Here is a 23,653-nt window from a genome sequence, read left to right on the forward strand (position 1 = left end):
ATATAGAGGCTTGAGACAGACACACTCCAATACCATTACACTATAATAGTTCATGATGTCAACAGCCAGCCTGGAACCGCCCATGTTCGTAAGGACATTTGACATTTATTTTCAATCTTACACTGGAAAGAAAAAGTTAATCATGCAGATATTTTCATGAAACAATCCAGTGCCTTTGCTTGATTTAAGGACAATTAGTGGCATCCCAGATAGACACTGCTTTATTTATTTTATCAAATAAGCTAACAACACAAAGCTTTTACTGCCCTTTCACATTTGATAAAAAAAAAATTCCATAAATAAAAAGACCCTCAGACAAAGTCATTATTTTGAGAAAGTCATAGCACAATAGAGTGGAACAGTTTGAACTTGATGCACTGTATTATAATTGTGGATGAAGCAGAATTATAGAGTGGATGGCTGGATTGTTGAATACATTATTTAAAATAGATTTTGGGGGGAAAATGCTATTCAGTCCTATTCATTTACCCTCTTTTACTTAAAAGAGCTCTAAAGTCCGATTTCATATTTCAAACTTTATAGGTAATAGTCCTGAAAACAGTATTTACTAAAAAAGAACAACCGAATTCACCATTCATTGATTTCACAAAATACTGACTTGTAGTTTTCATTTGATTAATTTAACAGGAATCTCTAATTAGGTACATTTTCCTCAGAGAAAGTAAACATTTGACATTTAAGTTAACCCCTCAGACCTTCATAAAAAAACACTGGCCATGTTTTTCTCCTTGAGTAATTATTCTGTTCAAATAGCATATATTTCTCTCCAGGCAGAGAGGGCTCGGGCTGAATGGATGCTGCCACCGCATAATGGTCCTCAGACGTTTGTTTCCTTGGCAACGTGGGGAGGGCATGTGGAGAGGGAGGTATAAAAACCCTGGCAGCTCCTCACTGAGTCTTACTCCGAGTTGAATGCAGTCGCTGTAAACACGGAGAACCTTTAGAGAACTTGTCACACACTTTCTCTCTCTTTTTATCACAGTGCTTCTGTGTTTATTGGGTAAGCTCAACAAGTGGCTTTTTAAGAATGATGCGACCGAAAGATTTACGCCAGGGCTCTGGCACGAAGACTTTCCTGGATGCCATGCATGGTGGCAAAGTTCACCTGGCACGCTTCATCCTTGATGCCTTGGACGGACGCATCATCAACTCTAAGACAGAAAACAGCCGCACCCCGCTCATGTATGCCGTCTGCCTACAAGATCCAGGGACCAGGTCCAAGTTCACCCGACTATTGCTGGAGAAAGGAGCCGATGTGAACTGCCAGGATGTGGATGGTCGCACCGCCCTGAGCCATGCCTGTGAGATGGGTCACCTGGATGTTGTGAAGCTTCTTGTGCAGTTCAACGCTGACCCAGACACCTTTGATGCCTGGGGTAACAGCCCTCTGATGTATGCCGCCTTTTCTGGTCACAGCCAGGTCCTGGAGTTCCTGGTCCGAGCATTCAAAAGACTGGGACTGAGGCTGGACAGAACAAATAATGCTGGTCACTCTGCTATCGAGGTAGCCAACTTCTTCGGACACAACCATTGCGTGCAGATTCTGAACTTTCCCTGCAGGAGGAGTGTTTGCACAGATGATCCACTCCCTGATTCCGCGACCACTGGTGATGGAGACAACCGGCTGCCCAACAGGCTCCCCCGGTATCTTCTGGAGAGGTTTTCAAAAAAGTTGAATACCAACGAAGACCAACTGCCTGAGGTAGTTCCCAGACAGCTGAAGATTGGAGACAGTAGCGGACTCTGGAACCGCTTCAAGTGTCCAAGGAGCCAGTCTCAAGAAGAGAACCATCCGAGCAGCAGGGCTATGCCTCCTCAGATAGAAAAAAGCCAGATTGAGGGGGATCTCTTCACTGCCAAACAACTGCAAAACTGCACGCTTAGAGAGCTAAGAGGGGCCAAAATGCTGAACTCTTTGCCTGAGCCAAGCCAGAGAGATGTCAGCAGAGACACTGGACTCCAAAAGCAAACACCAGTGAGTTTTCCTCATTGGGGAAAAGCGAAGTCATTTAACCTGGACGTTCTGAGCAGCAGAAAGCAGTCCTATCAGGGTGATGTGTGCGACATCAGCCTGTCAGCCAGCAAATTAAAGAGAGCCTCACTACAGGATGAGAGATGCCTGATAGACAAGATTGAATGTCAAGGAAACACCCGTGGCATGACAAATGATGCTGACAAAACTGTCCCAGTGCCAAAACCTCTTTTAAACAGCAAGAGTCAACCAGGGAGAGCGCTGGAGGAGGATATCCAATCAGAGAAAGACGAGGCCAGTGACACGGCTTCATCAAACAGAAGAGAGCAGCAGAAGAGGGGAAGCTTCGGCCTGAGCAGCAGACACAACAAGCTGCTGTTTGCCCGAGGGGAGATGGAATCCGGGAAGATCGCGAGTAGTGGCCCGGGGTTCGTGGGCCTCGGGACACGACTGCTGCGTCGCTTCACCGCTCCGGAGTTCATGAGGATGGTGATAGACTGTTCATCCAGCTCCTCGAACGGCCGAGGGCGGATGTCCCGCTCTGAGACCTTCCCCTGCTCTCACACACATCAGCAGGTCAACAGCCAGCCAAGCGTCGACAGCATCAGTGGAGTGAAATGTGAGTTTGAAAGCTGCTCGTCTCAGTCTACCCTCGGATAGAAAAAGGACAATTACAGGCGACAGAAAAGGCTGGTAGGGAAATTATTACAGCACTTAGAAGTCTCACAATGCAGTCTAATTGCTTGGTGACATAGTCTATTCATAAAGAGAAATAAGCTTCTACTTGTGTTGCAGTTTATCTGATTTGACTATGTTTATCAATGACAAAATAGGAATATAAAGCTAAATTGTTTCAATCTATAACATTTTTGCTATTCTCTATTTAAATAATGTAATAATAAAAAAATATTAATCTGTGAGCTTCTAAAATAAATAATATTGTTTCACCAACAAAATATTTGTATTGTATGGATCGGACTGTATTTGATATGCTTATGTATTTATAAGAAAAAAATGTTTGTATTTTGCTGAAATATGTTCATTGTGCACTGTATGATTTATGCTGATTACCTAATAAATCATTTAAAACACCAAACCATTCAACCTTGAATACATGCATGCGTAAGTGGGTATGTGGGTGTGAATGAGGAAAGTGCGGGATCAGAAAAAATCCAATTTATTATGCATCATTTATTGATTTATACAAAATTAAAATGTGTAATTCTCTTTTCCATGAATGATCCACACAGAGATAGAAATACATGAAACATGTCAGCATGTATCTGTGTCAGAATACAAAGACTATGTGCAAAGTGTTTTTCAGCAGGTGGACGTCCTGCAGCATCACATGCCAGGCCTGTGTGCTTTCTCTAGGCAAACAAATGCAACTACACACACACACACACACACACACACACACACGCATACACACACACATACACACACGCAGGATGCTCGCACACACACATACACACACACACACACACACACACACACACACACACACACCTTGTGGTTCTTAAAAAGTCTGTCACAATACAAAGAGGGGCTGTATCAGACTACACTCACATTTTAGTTAAGAAAAGTAAAATGTTCCATTCATCTCTTATAATTTCCTGCAGTAAATCAGCAGGAATAAGACCTAATATTCACTATTTTATTTACATTATTAATTTATCTGTGTGTATGTTTCAAGTCCATACATAATAATGAAACCTTATTTGCAACTTCACATCATATAAACAACCCACAACAACACCTTTAGGAAATAAAGAATAAATATGAAAAGAGGAATATTCTACTGGAGATTTTCCAATAGCCCAATAGTAGCAGCTGGGCTTTCATCTACCCATTTATTATGCTAATAAAGGAGAATTGTCTTTCACATCCCAGTTTGGTTCATATTCAAGCATTCACATCAGGCCAGGTGTGCCTCCATTTGGCCATGCAAAGGGTGGACTGTCAGTGTTTGTGGAGTGTGCTGACCAGGGTGTTGTCCAGTTTCCACAGCAGGGACTGTGGGTGTGCAGAGGTAACTTTATCCTTCCGTCATAATGTCACAATGAGCTACTGTGGTTCGTCCTAACAACAGCTGTATATGCTTCCAAATGGCTAGAAAAATGCCCACTATGAAAACTACGTCTACATGAGTACTTGAGTAGTGCATGTAGTTATGTGGAATATTGATTTTCAGTGGATTTGCACCATTCTGTGTTGTGTTGAATCACACTGTATGTAACAGGAAGCTTATTGATATTCGGATCAAACCGAGTTAAGATGTGAGGAACTGCATGCTGCCTTTAACTCACTCCTAAAGTGCTTCTCTCATGCCCGAGACCATGCGGCTGCGCTGCGTGTTAACCAAACTTGCTGTCCTGCCACCATCACTCCAACAGCAACATGATGTCTGGGTCTGCTTCTCTGGTGCTGATCACCCCGTTTCCTTGGGTGCTAGAGGAGTTTGGCCCAGGTGCTGGTTCTGGTCAGAGGCCTGGGCAGGTCAGACTGAAAGTAGGTGTTGGTGAGACAGAGCCCCCAGAGGGTCAGCAACGTGACATGCGCTTGCGGTACTGCTCCACCAGTGGGACTAGACACTGAGGTGAGCCGCTCTGCAGCAGAAATGGGTGCTCCAGCAGGTCAGTGGCGCTGGCCCGGTCAAGAGGGTCCCGAGTCAGCATACGATCCAGGAAGTCTTTAAGAACTGGGGAGATCTGGACCAGAAATCAAAAGCTACATTTATTACAATTATTTTTTAAGTTTAAAACTGCAACTATATGCAGATGAATATAAAAAAGAAACATTTGTTTGCTAAATTCAAAGTGACAATACCTCTGTAATGATGGGATTGATTTAATACTATATATCAGGTTTTAAAATGAATGTGTCAGTTGCATTTTGAGAATAAATAACAGCCCACAGCCATGCTAGCAGCTCTTTACGTTTGTGCTTGGAAACAGCATAAGGCTAACAGCAACTTGCTAATCATTCAGAATGAAAAATGCAAGGGTTAAATCAGATTTTGGTAAATAAAGTTGAATCATAGTAATGTCAAGATCACAATATCATTTTACCCTCATTTCAAATGCTGGATGATTTACTCAGGAGATGACTAAGGTTATTAATATCTTTTCAGAGGGTGAACAGATGAAAAGATGCTCACATGCTTCATGCATTTTAAAATATATTTAAATATATTCCTTTATAGAAGATTGCATTATATTTAAGTATCCGGGAAACAATATACAAAATTACAACACCAACAAACACCATAATATGATCAATAATGATGATTTCATTTTGTAATGAAGTCAGGAAAACCAGTTAAATCTTTTTCTTATTGTCAAAAGGTTAGAAATCAAATCCTAAAATTGGCATTTGTTGCCCAATATTAATTCAACCTATACTGTTAAACATAATATTTGATTTTTGAATGGAAGTTGATACTATGAATTTGCAGGGTAAAATACGTATTATTGCCCAAACAAGAGATATTCTGAATATAATGTTTGTAAAAAAATAAAAAATAAATGACACAAAATTTTCTTTTGGAAAAATACTTCCCAACAAACTCAAACAAAGTGACATAACAAATCATCTAATGGGAATATATTACTCTGGTGAAAAGAAACACATAAAGCTCTAAATACACTCTACCTTAGAGTATTTAATACTGATGGGCTATCCTTATTGGTAATGTTAATCTAAGTCCTTTAAAAAATGAAGGGATCCTATTAATTATATTGTCACTTGCTTTTTTCGCTCACTATTTTGGTGAAAAAAACATGTTGCTCATTCTCTTGAGGTCATAATATTATTTCATGGTTGTGTTGGTCAGGCGTATTTTCCTTGACAATATGGCGAAGAAGAACACACTGTGATTAAGGGAAAATGTCTTTTCTGATCTCGTACCTGGGTGACATTTCGTACAGTTGGAGCTGGCTCATCCCTCAGTCTCTTCATAGCTGCTACAGGTGTTTCACTGAAGTACGGGGGCTCTCCATCCACCATCTCCACCACCATGATACCCATCGACCAAACATCCACCTGGTGCACCACAACACATTTAAAATGATGTAACAGCTCCATGGAACAGATCACTTATGTTGGCATTTACGCTCCATGAGAGAGATCACCACCATTAGTCCGCATGAGGGGGACTTTGAACGTGTGCCTGCTCACCTCAGTGCCATATGGTGATTTGGAGATGACCTCAGGAGCCATCCAATAAGGTGTCCCCACTAAGGACTTCCTCTTTGGGATGTCCTTGCTGATCTGAGCACAGAAGCCAAAATCTGAAAGCTTCACCTGAGGAGAGGGAAAGAGAAACACTCTACATTAAGACTGTAAACAATCAAAAGAAAAAGGAGAGAGGGGGGGAAAAAACAGCAATAACCCACCCTTCCATCTAATGTGAGTAATATGGAGTCACTCTTGATGTCTCTGTGGATGACTCCCTGTGAATGGAGATAGGCCAGGGCCTGGAGAACAGCTTCACAGACTGTGGCAATCTGCTCTTCACTAAGCCTGCAGGATAACGTGCGCACACACACACACACACACGCACACACACACACACACACACACACACACACACACACACACACACACACAGACACACAAATATTTTAGATTAACTTTCTTTTCAAACTTTTCAATTACATATTAAAATGAATCATAGACAGAGGAAGAGTTGAAATCCATGAATCATTGCACATTAAAGGCAATGATAAAGAGAGCAGGGTTCAAAACAACAACTCCCACACAGCAGAATAACACTGCAGGTTCATTCCCCCTCAATCCCTAATGTGACATTGATCATTTACAATTGCTAAATAAAAAAAGAAACAAAAGGCCCTTTTAAAACAGCAGGCAATGTCGGTTTTCCACTGAAAATATCGAAAATACAATGTAAGAATAACCCGAATGAGTGCTTTATTCGCCCCAAACATGATTTTCATTCCATTCAATTCACATATCTAACATTTTATACAGGAATATGTCCTTCATAAATTCAGGCACTTTCTCTGCTCCTTAATTTAAAGTGATTTGAAGGAGAGAAAAAAAGGATTGGACACCAGACTGCAGCCATGCAAAACTGAATAACAAGAGGACTCCTATTCATTGTTACACTATCAACATAATGAAGATCTTATTGCCTGACAGTGGCCGTGACAGCTGTCTCATTGAACATGTCATCTGGCTTTAGAGAAAAAATGTCCTTCCTTTGAGTCAAGAGATCAAACCCCCGAGTTCATGCTTTTAGGATCGGGCCAGCCATCTGTTAATAACATAAAATACAACGATAGCTAAAAAGAAAAACAACCTGACAAACTGAACTCCCAGCTGCTGGTGCAGTTTTTTCCTTGACAATATGGCGAAGAAGAACACACTGTAACACACTAATTTGATTTATGCCATGTGACATTATCAGAAAATAAAGCTTTCTACCAAAATGAGACACTCCACATTGCATGTAAACATGCACACAATTAGTCATTTCATTGAATTATTGATTTGCTACGGAGAAAAGCAGCAGGCCTGGAGTGAAACAGAGCAGAATGGGAGTCTTTGTCAGTCCTCGTGCAGCTGCTCTCCACACCAATCACTTGGCAGTCAATACCACACTACCCCCTTGTGGTTGATTTAGTTATCAAATATGATATCATAACCAAACTGACTCACCAATGAAGCTTTCGCAAAAGAAATGAAGTGGATCTTTTGGTGTTTTTCGTACCTGGTTTCAGACACTATGTTGGTCAGTGCTCCTCCCTGCAGGTACTCCATGATAACCCACAGCTCCTCCTCCACCAGGGCTGACTTAAACATCTCCACCACGTTCCTGTGCTGATAGTCCCTCATGATGACCACCTGCAGCACAAACATTCTCATTACAACCAAAACCTGTCCTGACATAAGCCCTTGTGAGGCCACGTTTGGTTCTCCAAAATGAAAGGGCTGCTCAAGCAGTTTAGAGTAGCACTTATCATAAAAGGTGCTGAATTGGTAAAAGTATTATAAAGTTTACTCCTCAGTTTTGATCAATCTATTCTTACCCTACTTAATAGTATGTTTCTTAATTTTTCCTGTCAAGTAAACACACGATTCTGAGGGTCTCCCGAGTACATCTGAGACAACTATGATGAGTTATTCTCACATCATTTTCATTTAATGCCTTCATGTAGGCACATGAATGTAGCTATTATGACTCAATGTACCATGCTAACTTTCTAATCCTCTGTTTAAGATATGTCTAGGCATTCAGGAACACGGCAACAAAGAGGGGTGCCTCTTCTGCCATTCAAAAAAGCCACTGAAATAAAATAAAACATTTAAAAGTTTAACTGATAGTTTACACACAGAGTGTAGCCAAAAGGAGAGCACACTAAGGCTAGCCACATTACAGGTCTACATCTAGGTCAACTTGCGGCTCACCGAACCATCCTGCTAATTCATCTAAGCCCATCAGCATGTTTACATGTATGAGCCTGATATTCTGTGTTTATAATACTGCTCTCTAAGGAAAGTCAATCCCTAGGAGATTGCTGCAGAGACAACCCCAAACATTAAATAAGTATGGCAAAGAAAGCTTAAAAAACATAAATGAACTGTTGGCCATAATGATAAAGACATGTGATGATAAGACTTCACAGCGCTCTGCTACATTTAAAGGCACTGTAAAGTATCCTCCTCTGTACATTAAGGCTAAGTGGGAGAAGGAACTTAATATAGAAATGACAACAGGATAATGGTTCAAACATACAGTATGTGAAACACAACACACCACTACTAATTCATGGAGTTCGGTTGCATCTTAAATAAAAAGTTTTAAAAACTGGTTCACAAAAACCATGTTGGTAATTGTGTGAGAACTGAGAGGCAAAACATACACACATGTTGAGTGAATGAGAGAAATAACACTTATTTTTGGTGAAATGTGCATGATAGCACATGCATATTTCTATTGCGTCCAGTCTTTGTTTTTCTTTGTCCATCCTGCTGCTGGTAACATATTCATAAGTTAACAGTCACGATACTTGCTTGTATACGAAACAAAAATCAATAAATATTCAAATAAAATGAAAAATAGAAATCTGTAGGCTTCCATAGCTTGGCTAAACACTGCTCGTCATAGTTTTGCAGAATCTCAATAGATATGGTGGTGGGTGCTGTGAAGTAAGCAACAAGGCACAGAAGCCATACTGAAGGACAGTAGGCAAGGTTCAAAGAAATATTGGAACTTTTTTTCAGTACAGAGTGCAAAGAAAAGTCTGAATTCTTTTTTACGTTACCTAAGATTCATTGGGTAAGTTCTTAAGAACAAATTATCCCCACTTACGCACCGAAGTTTTATGAGCTGGTATTTGTCTAGATAAGAACAAAATGTAAGAACACTTGAGAGCACTCTCATGCACATTTGAGTGCTGCTTTGGCAGGGCAAAATGACATGTTGACATGCAATGTTTGATCTAAACTGCAAAATGTTAAATTATGAATACAAATCTAGAATCTAATATTAAGCATGAAATAAAACGCTTCACAACAATGACAACGTATTTCACACAGATATTTAGGCTAAAAGATACATTTTAGAATAATGTACTGTCAAATAGCAAAATTTGAAAAAGTATGAGATATGGACTTATCTCTCTTCTGTTTCCAGTTATTTCCCCCAGATTTAACTGTTTGCCTTTTCTGATTAAACTGTGATGTACATTGCTTCTGATGATAGCGCTGTCTGAACTAGTAACACAATCTGATGGAGTGTTTGTTTGTAGTTTATTTTGTATCCCCTGCTGACGTAACTAATGAATATCATGTCATTTAATCAGCCTGTTTTCAGTTCAAGCAGCAACTGTCTGAATTTTTATAAATTTACCATTCCCTACGTCTCTCGACTTCTCTATTTAATCCATTGCATCTTCTGTGTGTGTGCCATGTGCACACAGCCCTGCAGTCTCGTGCCCTTATATGGGCATAAAAGGTGCTTATTTTTCTGTGCTATTTAGGAAAAAACATGCATGAGCTTCTAGTTTACGTGGAAATTCATCAGTTTTAGAACATAGGTGCACGTCATGAATTTTGACGAAGGTTTTTCTCAGGAAATTTCTTAAGAACAAATTTCAGAACATTTTTAAGAAGATATTGATGAATGAGGCCCATTGTGACTAGGTTATTTAAGCAAGTACCTTGCTGGATACTGTACCTCATTAAAGAGCAATTCTCTCCTCTGCTGTCGCCTCAAGTCCATCATCTTCACTGCTACCTGCCGGCCACTGTGCTTCTCTGTAGCGATACACACCACACCTGTCGAGCCCTCCCCAATCTTCACAAAATTCTCCAGGTATGACCGAGGATCCCCTTTGTCTACAACCATCTGCAGGGCCGCCTTAAACTGCTCGTGGGTCACCTTGGGTGGGTCTGGTGGAGGTCTTGGTGAAGGATGTTGTGGAGGTCTGAAGGCAGGGGAGCAGGTTCCTGGAGGACTGGTGGCTAGTGAACCTGTTGGGGAGGGTCGGGGTTGTGAGGGGCTGTCTTGGCGGGGGTAAGGAGGGTTGGGGCATCCAGAGTGTCTGAGGAAGGGGTCAGGTCCATTTGGCCTCAGTCCAATGTTAGGAGAAAGGCCCAGCGTGTAGCTAGCCGATGAGCGAACAGCCCGCTGGGGTCTAATGCCGCCGACAAGAGGACTGCTGTTTCCAGTGGGGAGGAAGCCTGAGTGGTACCTCACTGCTGACTCTGCCTGCAGGATGAGAGGACAAGAGTGAGAGACATTAAGAGAAAGAGCTGAAACAGAATTGGCTGTCTGCCTGGGGTGTAAGACCTGCTTTAAAAGTGAATGTAAATCTAGTCCTCTACTCATTGTGCATCCACTTCACCTGATAGGACCCACATGAGAATGTTGCTTTACAGACCCCAAGTGTCCTGCTGGGAACTTGCCAAACACACCATATCTCAACTTTACAACCCCACTAAGACTTTAAACCCACATTCCATAATTCAATACTGGAATTAAAAAAATATTCAACCCGAGAACTTTAATCACCTTTAATTTAAGGCAAATCAATATGCTACTGTGATTAAGTTTCCAAAAGCTAAGCATGATAATGATCCACTCAGACCTGTATCTAATGGATAGAATTAAAGCTACTGCAAAAACATGCCACAAAAAAGAATATTGTCTCTGTGACTTCAGCAGAAATATTCATATACGGTTTATTCTGTGAATAATATATAATCAAGACATTATTATCCACAAAGACATGCAAAGAAGATACTGTAATGTCATGCTTACTTTTAGGTCATAGGAGGAAAATGGCCTCCCTGGGCTGTTCTGAGGGTGCATGTACATCGGAGGGTTTGGCCGGAGCTCCGTGGTGACCATCCCTTGGTCTCCATGGGGCGGCTGAACAGTCATAGCAGGGCTGTAAAAACAAGCTATAGGTCTCTGACTAGGTGGCATTCCCCTGGGCAGCTGGAAGTCTCTCTTCCATATCACTCTCTCTTGAGGGCTGCCCACCTCTCCACTCATGTAAGCCCCTTGACTCAGCATCGGGATGTTCTGTGACTGAGCTGGATGCGAGAATCCCTCCACCGAGCTGACGCTCACTTCGTATGTGGACTTGGCCTTTGGTAGGATCCCATTGGGTTGAAGAGTAATGCTCTTTTTCATGCCCAGGTAAGGAGTGTTGGTCTCACTGTGGATGTTCCTGGCTCTTTCCCTCCAGGGGTCGTCACACGCATCGTCGTCCTCATCATCATCCTGGGTCAGGCCCTCGTACTGGTAAGGATCTCCCTCATTCACCTCCCCCAGTCGTCCGAGGGACTGGGCCCTCTTCCTGGCCGAGGGGCTGCTCTTCCTCAAAGAGTTGGAGCTGGTCACAGACAGACGGCTCATATCGTTGATCATGGCTGCGATATAGTCCCCGTGACCGATCATGCTCCCACGCACAATGGTCTGAAAGAGAAGAAGCGTTTATCTTTATCACATTGTGCACGCCATGATCACATTATAGAAAGAGTCTGTGCTGAAAGGAATAATGAGGCTGACATAATCATTGCTCAGAGGCAAGTTAAATTTAGACTTGAGAATCTGTAAAGGACATCTTTGTCATTCTTCAAAGACGGCAACTTAAATCATCTCCCCAGTGGCTTTTGCTGACAATACAAATATATGAAGAAATGGTTTGAGAGTATCACGTCTTTACAACTGTTCCAATGCGGCAAGATTCGGATATAAAATGTTACAGCTTCTATAAACTTTAGTAGATTATTTTGCATAACCAGGAGGCATGCAACTAGAACGGCCTAGACTTGTTCTAACAGAAAATGATCCAAGTTAAGATCTTCTGCCAGAATTGTGTTACCGTTGCAGCTATAAGAGAGAGAGCATGGTGTCTCATTAGGAACTCTCAGGGTGGAGTCATGTTTAGTTCACAGTCAGTCAACAGCCTCTCCTGTTTCTCTTGTTTGGTGCCATTACTTCTGCATGGGGGGGGGGGGGAAGAGGTCAGGTGACATCTCACCTGAAGTAGCACCTCTCAAAGAGAGAGGAATGGCAGGTGATAATGGCCCTGGTGAGATTTTCTATTTCACGAGACAATTGTTTGAAATTTAAATATAACTTGTATCTGATATCACACATCATTCTCCCTTTTACCTGTCAAAATTGGGGGCACAGCATTTGAATATGGTGAGGTTCTTTGTGATGCTACTGAAAGCACAATGTTGACTTTATTTTCTATAGGGTCACAAACAGCATCGACATTAAGATCCATGAAGCATAGAATGCCTTAGATCTGCAGCCTTTATCATTCACTGGCTTTTCCTCTGCTGTACCTGCACTTTTTATCCCTTTCTGCTTGACATCTGTGGAAAGGCACCATGGACAGTTATTAATTGCCTGTGTGGTGTAATAAATCTTGCGGCCCTCGGAGTATTCAACATTGTAGTGTCGGTGTACACAGCAGGGTCATTAGCCCAGCCCCAGGACAGATAAGGATGCAAAAAGATGGGGAGGAGTGCCGGCCTTCCTACTGCGCTGTCATCAGAGGATTATGGCATTTTCTGAGACAGCAGGATCCCTCTGCGTCAATATGAGCAGCAGCGTATCTTTATGCAAAAGCCTCCCCGAGATTACAAAGCAAAACTTTCAGAATGACGACTCATCCTGAGAGCTGGCAGAAGTGCCTACAACTAATTAGTGATCAGTTCAAGTTAAGGTCAGAGGATCAATAAATGGATGGTTTGATGTACCTTCTTTGGCCTCAGCTCCACCTCTGTGATCCTGGAAGGGTCCACCATGGGCCTGGGCCTGCGCAGGTTTTCTATCAAGCTTTGCCATTGGGTCGGCAGGCCCACAAAGCAGCCCCGCTTGGCGTCGAATGAAGTGTGGACGCGGTGCTCAAAGTTCTTGGGCGCTGATATTTCAGGCCTCTTCTTTTTCTTCTTCCGAAACATCCTCAGGTCCAAGAGGGCGACAGCTTGCCTGCTTCAAAATGTTCCTGTAGAGAAAGATATTAAAATGCTTAATAAAAAATCACCAATTATTATGCTCAAGAAACTGTGGTCTTGACATTTGAATATAAGCAAATCTCTTCTGGCCCAGTGAATCAAACAATGTTGCCAATGCCAGACCACTGTCCTTTCCTATCTACTCTCCTACCAGTTGTATTAAAAATAAAATGTGACAACAGATGATCTTTCCACATGGGAGCAAATATACAAATGGCTCATCTAAAAAGCTGTTCCATGTCTGGGATGTTTATGCCCCATGAAGCCTTGCTGCCTGTCATGAGCTTGTGCCTCTGAGAACGGCTCCAAGGAGAGCAGATGCATTTGTAAGCACATGTGTAATGAAGGATATCTGGTCAATTAAGGCTTATTCATTCTGTGTGCCATTTAACTGATGAGCACGCGGCAAAGCTGGACAGCACCTGCAGGCTTTTAGTGCATTAGCAGGAAAAGTAGTACACATACAACAAACACATGCTTATGCACAAAACAACAGAAACACATAAACACAAATATAGTATGGCAGCCTATCCTTCATAAACCCTTATATCCCATCCTCATTAGTAGCCTGTTTGCATTTGCTTGCAGGGAGGGTAACCATTTAATCCTTGGATGGATGGTCTTGCGTTTGGCAAACGGCTAACTCAGGTTAACTGTGTGTTAAGCTTTATATTCCATTCAACCGTAGTGAAATAATTAAATACATTAAATACATCTCATTTCCTCAGCTGCACAGCTGCATGGAGAGATAATCAGTCAAATTAAAGTCTTGTGATCAGAATTAATGCTGTTTCATGAAGCTCACAGTATGGAAGCTGTTGGCTAGTCATACTAGCAGCATGTCTCTAGGGATAGCAGCGCCGGTTTGTTGGTCGGTATGTCGCTTTTTCTATGACAGGAGAGGAGACGACAAGTGATGTAATAAGCTGTATTCGATGACATGGAATAAAGCGTTGCTGTCATGCATATTTCATGCTAGTGGCCTGATACATCATGCACGACAAAGCACTTGAAACACAAGGAATGTTGGAGAACTGCACACATCTACTGCCTCTGCAAGGTCACCATTTGTGCAAATGTGTGAGCACAGTTTTGCTTTTGTGGCTAGAGATGGCGATTTGTCAGTGGGTTCACTTGGTTCCAGGATGAAGTACTTAATGCCATTTGTCAACAAAATACATTAAAGGATGCTTAAGGACACATCATAATGACATTTTTGATCCTTATGCTTGTCTTGTCGAGGTACCAGGGTGTTAAAGATTTAACTGTTTATGAGAACTGTTTTGACACCTTATTAATATCAAATGATATCTTCTATAACAGATGATGGGTAACATTCTTGCTTTTTATTGAAATATCTTCTCAAACACTGGATGGATTTTCACAACATTTGATATGGACATGTTGTGGTCCCCAACTATAATAGCTATAGTATAACTTTTATCCCGTATCACTGTCATAGTCCAGTCCTTTAAAAGCTTCGGCATCAAATAGCCTAGCGTAGCGGTTATGTTGTGTGTCCCATGTAAGGAGGCTTTAGTCCTCATTGCACAGCCGTGGCTTCAAATACATCCCTGCCATTTGCTGCATGTCGTCCCCCATTCTCCCCTCCCAACATTTCCTGTCTCTCTTCATCTGTCCTATCCAATAAAGGCACATGAACGTGCCATCATTATTATGCCGTAAACTGTAAGCATACTGATGAGACTTTTTCTTGTCATATTTTAGCAGGATGTAGAACTTATATCCTGTGATATACATGGCCAAATCAGAGGCCTACAAGCTGCCCCCAAACCACCAGGAGACATCTCCTATCATGAACTTTAAAACGGGGAGAGTTGAGTACATCAGTATTGCAGTCATTCGCAGCTGGACAGACGATCATGCTGTCACTGTCAGCCTCTCCTGTCTCCACCTCCGCCCTGAGAGCAGCACGCCTTTAATCAGCCTCTACTACACCTGCTATGAGCTGTATCGGGGACTTCTACAGTGCCATCATCTTGCTGCATCACAGGAGGGTAAAAGGAGGTCAGGTCGACTGATGACATTTGTTAAACTTGCCTAAATTTGGAAAGGCTGGGTAAGGATGGAGGCAAGGGGGACATGACACCCTCCATGGACAGTTCAATCACGCAGCTATTGTGCTAAGTGTTGCATAAGTGTATCACTCTGTGCTCTCCCTATGTACATAATGTGATGCTGGGAAGGTCTTTAATTCCATCTGACAGGGACATTATGGTGCAACGGCTTGCAGGACGCTGGGAGAGAGGAGTTTGGGACATGATTGCAGCCAGACCTCGATGTATTAGAGAGACAGGGACTCTCTACAGTTCTCTACCTCCATCAGACACAAAAAGGCTTTTAAGCACCGAGTTGGGCTACTTTTCGAACAACGCACGCCTGAGAAAACAAGCTGCAAAACAGAGGATTGTGATCTCTGTTTCCCCTCTTTTTCCCCTGCACAAGAGCCTGTCTGCTTAGATAACTGTTTGGCGTGCAGATGTTAGCATTGCCTGAACAAATATTTACACATAGCCTTCATGAATCCTTTTACAAGCAGATCAATCAATATTTACTCATGAGTCAAATGCAAACTGCTACAGTCCGTCACTGCCAGAAATAATGGGGTGATAGCAGCACAAATAGGATGGCTGCTTTGACCGGTACTTTATCGAGCTTCATCAGTTCAAAGAAACAGAAGAAGGGAACATATCAAGGCATTCATTGTTCATCCTCGGTCTGTTTCCCCCTGAAGACTCTGGAAACACAAACTCACCCCTGTGATACTAGAGGAAAGTAGAAACCCACACTTTGTTGATTCAAGCCTGGGCAAAATAAATTGAAAAATGATGCAATTATTGATTAACAAGCTTTAATCACATGCAACTGGCCTTATATTGACCCTTCTAACTCCGCCAAGCTTATGACTGTCTTGATAACAATATGCTATTGATTTCTATGCCAGTTGGTTTACGTATGCAGGGAGCTGAACTTGCACAGCATTGCACGCATAATCACGCTTTCTGGTCACATCCCTTTCAAACTGCAGGGACTTGACCCTATGCCTCAGTGGCTTGTCTCGAATCTATCAAAGTGCTGAGGCAAAACTAAGCCAGCTGCTGTCAGGGATATGAAGACCCAAAGAGGATGAGGTCACTCTGAAACTGTGCTAGATTAGGAATATCCATTTCCTACAACTGTGTGCAGTAGCAACATTTAAATGTTTCCAAATGCATGACCTGAAAAATGCAGATATTCTGTCAATGAGAATTTAAATCTCACTGAATAAAATATACATGAGCATAAAGCTGTTGTAGCAAGTCTACTCGTGAGTCTGACTTAACACACACCTTTAAAAATAGATGACAAGGCATGCAAATGATTTCAGCTATGCAAAAAGATTCTTATTTCCTCTGCAGGGTCCTAACTTAATCACAGCTTACATTCCTATTACAGGCAGAAATTAAGATCCAATCACAGCCTTGCCCAACTCATTGAATAAAGCTTCTGTGCCCTCTTGCAATGCAGAAATACAACCATGCAATCTATATGTCTCCGAATACATTTGAGAAGAGAGGTGAGGGTGTGCTTACATTCCTCTCATGTTCATACCCCAAGCAGGAGTCGTGGATGAGTGGGAGGGGATCTAGAGATAAGAGATATTGGATTTGCTCGATGTTAGCGCTCCCAGCTCTGTTGAATGATTTTTTTTTTTTCTATTTGCCCTGATTTCTGCTTCTATCTTTTTTTGTTGGCATGCTAGCAAGAATGTAGAGAGTTTGCAGGTGACTGTGCTCGCAGGATTAGTGGTGGTGTTCAGTTCTTTACTGATCTAATTTTAGGACACACAACATGCACCCCTCCTCTCCAGTACCAGAAGCATGTTTATTTTGTACAGGATTAATGTCAAATAGTGAGGTGAGGGTGGGAGACGATGGAGATGAGGTAATCCTCTTTTTGTGTTTGTCAATGGATATATATGCGTAATCCAGCTAACCTGAATTACAGGGAGCTACATCTATTTCAGAGTGGCATAGATACTATCAAGGTCTTAGCTGCTGCTTTTGGACTGTGCAGTGCAGTTTGGGGGGCCTTAAGATTGCTCTTCTAACAGCTTCATTATGATGACCGTTCTGCCCTTTGAGTGTAATGAGACTGCCGCTAAAGGGGGGAGAAGGGGGGTCTTGGTTGGGCATCTCTTTCATTTGTAAAACACACACACATGCATGTAAACACGCACACCATCCGAGGGCATCAAAAAAAAAAAGGTACACAAGTGCGGGACGTGTCTGGACAGTACAATAGCAGTGTTTATGATTGAAGTTGATGCCTGCTTTCTCTTTGAGGTCACCTCTGCAGATACGGAAGGATTGTCAATAGGAGACGACAACTGATGTAATAAGCTGCACTCAATGACATGGAATCACACGTTTCTGCAATGCATATTTCATGCTGGTGGTCTGATACATCATGCACGACAAAGCGCCCGGAAATAAAGGGAACACTGGAGAATGTGGGAATGACTGAGCACAGTTTTGTCTTTTTAGCCTCACAAGTGACTATGGATGTCATTTTAAGTGGGGCCAGATTGTTATATCCTACAACTACCAATTTGATTGCCCTGTTATTTTGTAAGACATTCGTGATCACAGCAGGGTAAAAAAAAAACAATGTCAATTCTTATATTCCATTTTGATCACAACGAGATTTGCATTGGTGATTTTAACATGCTTACATAAACCTAAAATGGATATCATAATAAGCATGAAACCTTCTGAGCATTTGCATGTTAGGTTTGTCATGAGGAGTATGTTACCATGCCAACATACTCATGCCTGTTTGGATGCTAATGCGGTAAACTAATACGGATAATACGTAGCATCAGCATGTTAGCTTTGTCATTATCTGTATGTCGCCATGGCAACATTATCAATTAGCTTATTAGCTTGTTTGCATGTTTAACATAAACAGTTGTTGTAATGCTTAACAGCAGCATGTTAGCATTGTCATATAAGTGTGGTGCCATGCATGCATTCTTAGGCTCGTTTGAATGCTTACATGCTAAACTGAAACGGTTGTCACAAAAAGTATAAAAACTGCTTAGCATCAGCATGTCAGGGACTCAATGTTGAGCTACCCAATGGCATGTCAAGTGAATGCTTTGGACTATTTTAAGTAAATAGTTTATGTCATGATAAGCTTCAAGAAATGTCAAATTATGAGGAAAAAATGGTCTGAGTAACATATTCATTGGAACAGCCAAATGCATCTGCATTTAAATTTCATTTGGTAGACATAAATACTAAGCAGGGCAATGACCCATATTCATGCAGTTCATTGTTAGTGACATATCTTGTGTTACAGAACTAAAGGTGATGCGTCATGTGCAAGCTGTCACTCAAACCTCTGTATGAAGTAGTGCAGGTGAGAAACAGCAAGAAGTCACAGAGCAAAACTTCCGAGTTAAGTAAACACATCAAAAGCTTGTCTGTTATTTTCCATGCACTGTATGAGTAATAAAATAAGCCTCGGGTCTGAGATGTAGAGTGAAATAAGATGTCCGCGCCCGACAACGTGGGCTGTCAGTTCTTCAAGGGCAGACGTTTGCACAGGAGTGCACATCAGTCTTGTGTTAATATTGACAGGATGAAACGAGAAATAAGAGGTCAAGACATGGGGGAGAACGAGTGGAGGAGGAAAGGAGAGTCTGGACACTTAGATATAGTGACAGAAAAAAAGAGATGGAGATGGACAAAAAGCGAGAGAACCAAAATGAAAATAAAAATGCAGAAATAGTTAGACATAGATTTAAAGTGTCAGTGCTCACAATATAAATATTTCATGCTTTTTTTTTGGCCTAATTCAGGGGCACAGTGTTGTTGAGAGCAGCCCTCTCTCCCTTCTGAAGATGTAACCTCTTTTCTCCCATCGTCTTGGGAAGCTTTGTTCGCAGTAAACAAGCCTCAGTAAAGGGGATCTAAGGACATCCACAGAGCGCATACATCATTCTGTCACCTGACATATTGGCACTGATTCTCACAGATGAGAAAATGGGAGATAAAATGTGTTTGTTATGCCCTGCAGCCAGGAGCGTGGACATAAATACACAGTAAAAGCTATAGTCTCTATGTGGTCCAAACACCTTAACATAATGAGATTGTAAAAGCAGCACTTCTAGTGTCCTGGGGCTTTTATGGGATGTTCTTCTGATGCTGACACATCACTAGAATAATACACTTCTAACTCAGGAAGTATGCCTTGTAAGAATATGTATACTAAGGGTTAGTGCAGGGAAATGCAGCACTGACCAACACTCTGTTTAATTAAAGATCCTCTTGGCTCTTACAAGTGCTTTGAACAATTTGATGCTCTGCTGATAGGAGCGTATGATCAGCCTGGACCAATGATACAAGCCCAACTCTTCTCTCTTGGGTCTAATTTATTGATGCGCCAGGCTTCAGAGCAAGCTTTACAGTACGTGCATGTGCTTATGAAAGCTTTGATTTATATTTTTTTTAGCCCAGGCCTCAGCATGTCTCTTCCAGGGACAAAGCACCAATCATTTTTAACCTCAGATTTCTATGTGGTATCATTCAGCACCAACTCGGCTGCCCTCCTCTGTCACCCAGCATGGGTGCTGTTCTAGCCCTGAGAGGGGAGTCATTTCATGCTGTCCCAATTTGGACTCAGAGGCTTTTTTTAATCCTAACTGCTTGACGTCTCATGGCCAGAGGGGATGCTAAGCTGATAATTTACGCTGTCCCTCCTTCAGATGACATGCACATGTAATGGTCAACATTCCTGACACAACAGGGCACATGAAAATGTTCTACACCTGCGTACATGTGCTTGTGAGGTGTTCTTATCACTTCCTGTCCTGTCAGTACACCAGTACACATCCTGTAGAGTCTGCGCTGCCAGTTTAGGTTGCATTATGAGCCTGGAAGAGCCTGGAAGCAAGATGAGTGAAATGAACCGGCCTCCAAAAAATAGACGACACCGGGAGTGTGTACATCATCCTCGCTGAATCAGATCTCCAACTGTGTGTGTGTTAAAGTGTGCGTTTAAGTGTGCGTCCAGGCACCAAAAAGACCTTCTCTGTCACCTCCTCTACCCTTTCCCTCCTACTCCTCCTCCTTGAATATCAATGAGCAACCTGAGACACAAACACACGGAAGTTAAAGGAGTATAGCGCCTCAGTTACATCATCAAATGCACCATTAAAAACAATGATGCACTAAAAAACACCAGGTGAAGTCACAACTCTTGAGGAAGTGTGTGACTGATCTGTCAATATGAATAGTGCAAACACTGGACTAAAAGTTATGCATGCACTTCTTGAAAATATCTTAGCCTTAACTTGATCTTCACTGGGGATTCAGCATCTAAAATAAGAGACAGTACCAACCTGTCATCAACAATACAAAAGCAGAATCCTTGCTTCTTAACGCTTAAAACATCGCCTCCTGCATTTATGTAAGCTCTCGTACAACCGGTTTCTACATTTAGCCTACAGATCAAAGTGAACATTAAGAAAATATGTCACATCATTCTCCAATCCTGTGACTATTCCCCAACAGCATTCACACACTCAAATGTCTATATACAGTAGCAGCTTGAATTCCTTTGCTTTTGTAGGACCAGGAAGATCACCTGAGAACACATACCTACACACACACACACACACACACACAACGGTAAAAACAGGAAGCGTCTGTCCACAGTGCCCAATGCAGGAACACTGACTGCATTTGAAAAGCAGGATCCTTGTCTTGGAGGACAACATTTAAGGGATTTCTGTGCTCGTCTCCCTCAGCAGAGGTTGAGAGGGAGAAGTGAAAGGGACTCGGGAATGGCATGTGAGGATTTTGAGAAGGAGGGGTGAGAGGAAGGCTTTTTGAGATGCAGTCCACTGAATAGTACATCCAGCAACCCTTTTTGTCTTCCTATTTTCTCTCCCACATCAGCACCTGGGCTGCACTGCATTCTCCTCACAGCCTCTCCATCTCCTTCTTCTTCTTCTTTATCTCGCTCCACCACGGCTGATGCCTATACCGACGGCAAACACATAGCCTGGTCTTTATCAATGACGTTAAGCCTCTTATCCTTTTTAGCCCCGCTTGCCAATCCTTTCCCCCCCCCACTCTCCTCGGTGTGGAGATAGGAAACAGGGCTCTGGAGGTATAAGTCATTGTTAGTAAAGGGAGGGGAGGGGAGAAAAAAAAAGCAGTCACCCCCCTTACCTTTGCCGTCTGGTGAAGAGGAGAGCCTCTCTCCTCCTGGATGGATAGGAAGCCACAGTGCGCACACACACTCACGCTCACATACACTATCACACAAAAAGCTCACTCACACTCACACATGCATGCACTCACACACGGACATTCACGCTCTCTCTCCCTCTGTCATGCACACAACGACGAGGAGGAAGAGGAGGAGGAGGAGGAGGAGGAGGAGGAGGAGGGCTGGTTTGTCAAGCGAGCGCACACTGCAGGCTGCCGCTTGCCTGGGAAAGCCTGATGCGATCCTCCCTCCAGGCAGACGCACACATTCCCATCTCAAAGGCTCTTTGTTGGGGCTGATTCATCCCCGGCTCAGTCGCTGAGTGCTGGTCGGCGTAACGCAGCCTGCTCCTGGGGACACAGGGTGACCGCACAAAGAGAGGGACAAAGCCATAAAGAGGAAAGCAGCATCCAGGAGGAGAGAGTATCACGGCCCCATACAGCTCCTTCCATCCCCCCTCTCTCCCTCTCCTTCTCCTGCTAGCTCTGTCTCTCTCTCTCTCTCACACACACACACACACACACACACACACACACACACACACACACACTCGCTCCCACCTCCCTTTCCTTCTCTCCCTCTCTCTCTTTATCACTTCTCTCCTTCTCCGCCTCCTCCCACTCCCTCATTGGGCTGCAAGAGAACTGATAGCCACATGTGTATCTTTAATTTATTTTCTTTGCTGGTTTATAGTGACTGTAAGGAGAAGGGAGGCTCCTCCACACCTCATCACCTGGGATGCCTTTCACCCAGCTCCCTGCCCTCCCTCTCCCCATCTGTCTCATTTGCACGTAATGTGGGTGACATAAGAAAACGAGGGCGCTGTGCTCACCCAGTGTGCTGCTGTTCAGTCAAATGCATTATCCATGGAATGACAGGGTCAGGGATGACAGATGGCAGGAGGGGTTGTTGTATTTGTTGTGTGTAAAAAAAAAAAAAAAAAAAAAGGTTAAACCCGTCTCTTTTTGAGACCAAAAAATCTTGGTGCATGCATGCAAAAGAAACTTTAATAATAAAAAATAAAATGTTCCCCTCTCTTTTCACCACAATCATTTCCTGAAGAATTCATACAGCAGCTAAGAACAGACACAAGGTAGGAAAATGTATTAGGGTCAAATCCTGCAGAAATGGCTTGCACAAGGAGCCAGATTGGGGGGGAATACATGTTATAGTTAAGATGAGACAAATGCAAAGACAACAAAGCAGGCTTCAATAATAATGTCCCTACATCAAATACATTCATGTAAAAAATAAAAAGACCCCACTGAACCAATCTGCATGTCAACGGCAGATTTAGCTGTTTGGGGTATAGCAGACACAACCCCTCCCTCTCTTCAACACTGTCAGCATTATTGTCACAGATTTATTGCATTTGGAGATATTTTACAGCTAGGCATGACGTACTTTCTAAATTCGCTTTTATTTTGAGACTGCAGCAATGAAACAGCCTTGAAATGGGTGTCTTTATGTGAGGAAAAAAAAATGGTGTCACAAAAACAGGTCCTTTTTGCTCTCATTATCAGCTTTGCTAAGATGAAAAGTGGAATTAATTAAAAAGTAACAAAACAAACATATATCTGGTGAGGATTTCTGAAATAGTTTTCTGTCCCCTAGTTTGAAATGCTGTTGTACTATTGCCTATAAAAGGGAAATTTGATTTGAAGACAAAGAAGAGGATGCTTCTTTATTTGTTAATCAGCAAGTAATTTCATTTGGGTTGCTTGATTTCTAATGTGAGTGTAAAGCTAAGCAATAAAAGAACAACACTGTTATCATTTGTATTACTTATATAATTGAGAATGTGAATTATTTATGATGTATTTACTTGAAGGCATTTTCTTTTGCATGTAACTATGTAGATGATGGCCA

The 23,653-nt window shown here is 42.3% G+C and overlaps 2 protein-coding genes across 2 annotated transcripts; one reads left to right on the forward strand and one right to left on the reverse strand.

Moving 5' to 3' along the window:
- The first annotated feature begins 706 nt into the window (after positions 1–706).
- LOC132993240 (uncharacterized) lies at positions 707–3,422 on the forward strand. The gene has a single exon (XM_061062961.1). It carries the CDS (start codon positions 1,049–1,051, stop codon positions 2,651–2,653), a length of 1,605 nt encoding a protein of 534 aa, XP_060918944.1. The 5' UTR covers positions 707–1,048; the 3' UTR covers positions 2,654–3,422.
- Positions 3,165–22,330, reverse strand: LOC132993239 (serine/threonine-protein kinase PAK 6). The gene is made up of 9 exons (XM_061062960.1): positions 21,745–22,330; positions 13,244–13,491; positions 11,283–11,945; positions 10,197–10,730; positions 7,728–7,861; positions 6,391–6,517; positions 6,173–6,298; positions 5,903–6,037; positions 3,165–4,704 (listed from the first exon to the last, which is right to left on the reverse strand). The coding sequence occupies exons 2-9, from the start codon at positions 13,445–13,447 to the stop codon at positions 4,537–4,539; spliced, it is 2,091 nt and encodes a 696-aa protein (XP_060918943.1). The 5' UTR covers positions 13,448–13,491; positions 21,745–22,330; the 3' UTR covers positions 3,165–4,536.
- Positions 22,331–23,653: the final 1,323 nt, after the last annotated feature.

Source organism: Labrus mixtus, chromosome 18 (assembly GCF_963584025.1).
Source record: "Labrus mixtus chromosome 18, fLabMix1.1, whole genome shotgun sequence".
In the NCBI taxonomy this organism is placed as follows: Eukaryota; Metazoa; Chordata; class Actinopteri; order Labriformes; family Labridae; genus Labrus; species Labrus mixtus.

Coding starts and splice junctions, on each gene's coding strand:
- LOC132993240 (XM_061062961.1), top strand. CDS start 1,049: ATGATGCGACCGAAAGATTTACGCCAGGGCTCTGGCACGAAGACTTTC.
- LOC132993239 (XM_061062960.1), bottom strand. CDS start 13,447: ATGTTTCGGAAGAAGAAAAAGAAGAGGCCTGAAATATCAGCGCCCAAG. Junction 10,731..11,282: donor TTTCCTCCTATGACCTAAAA/GTAAGCATGACA, acceptor CTCATCCTGCAG/GCAGAGTCAGCAGTGAGGTA. Junction 6,038..6,172: donor AATCACCATATGGCACTGAG/GTGAGCAGGCAC, acceptor GTGGTGCACCAG/GTGGATGTTTGGTCGATGGG.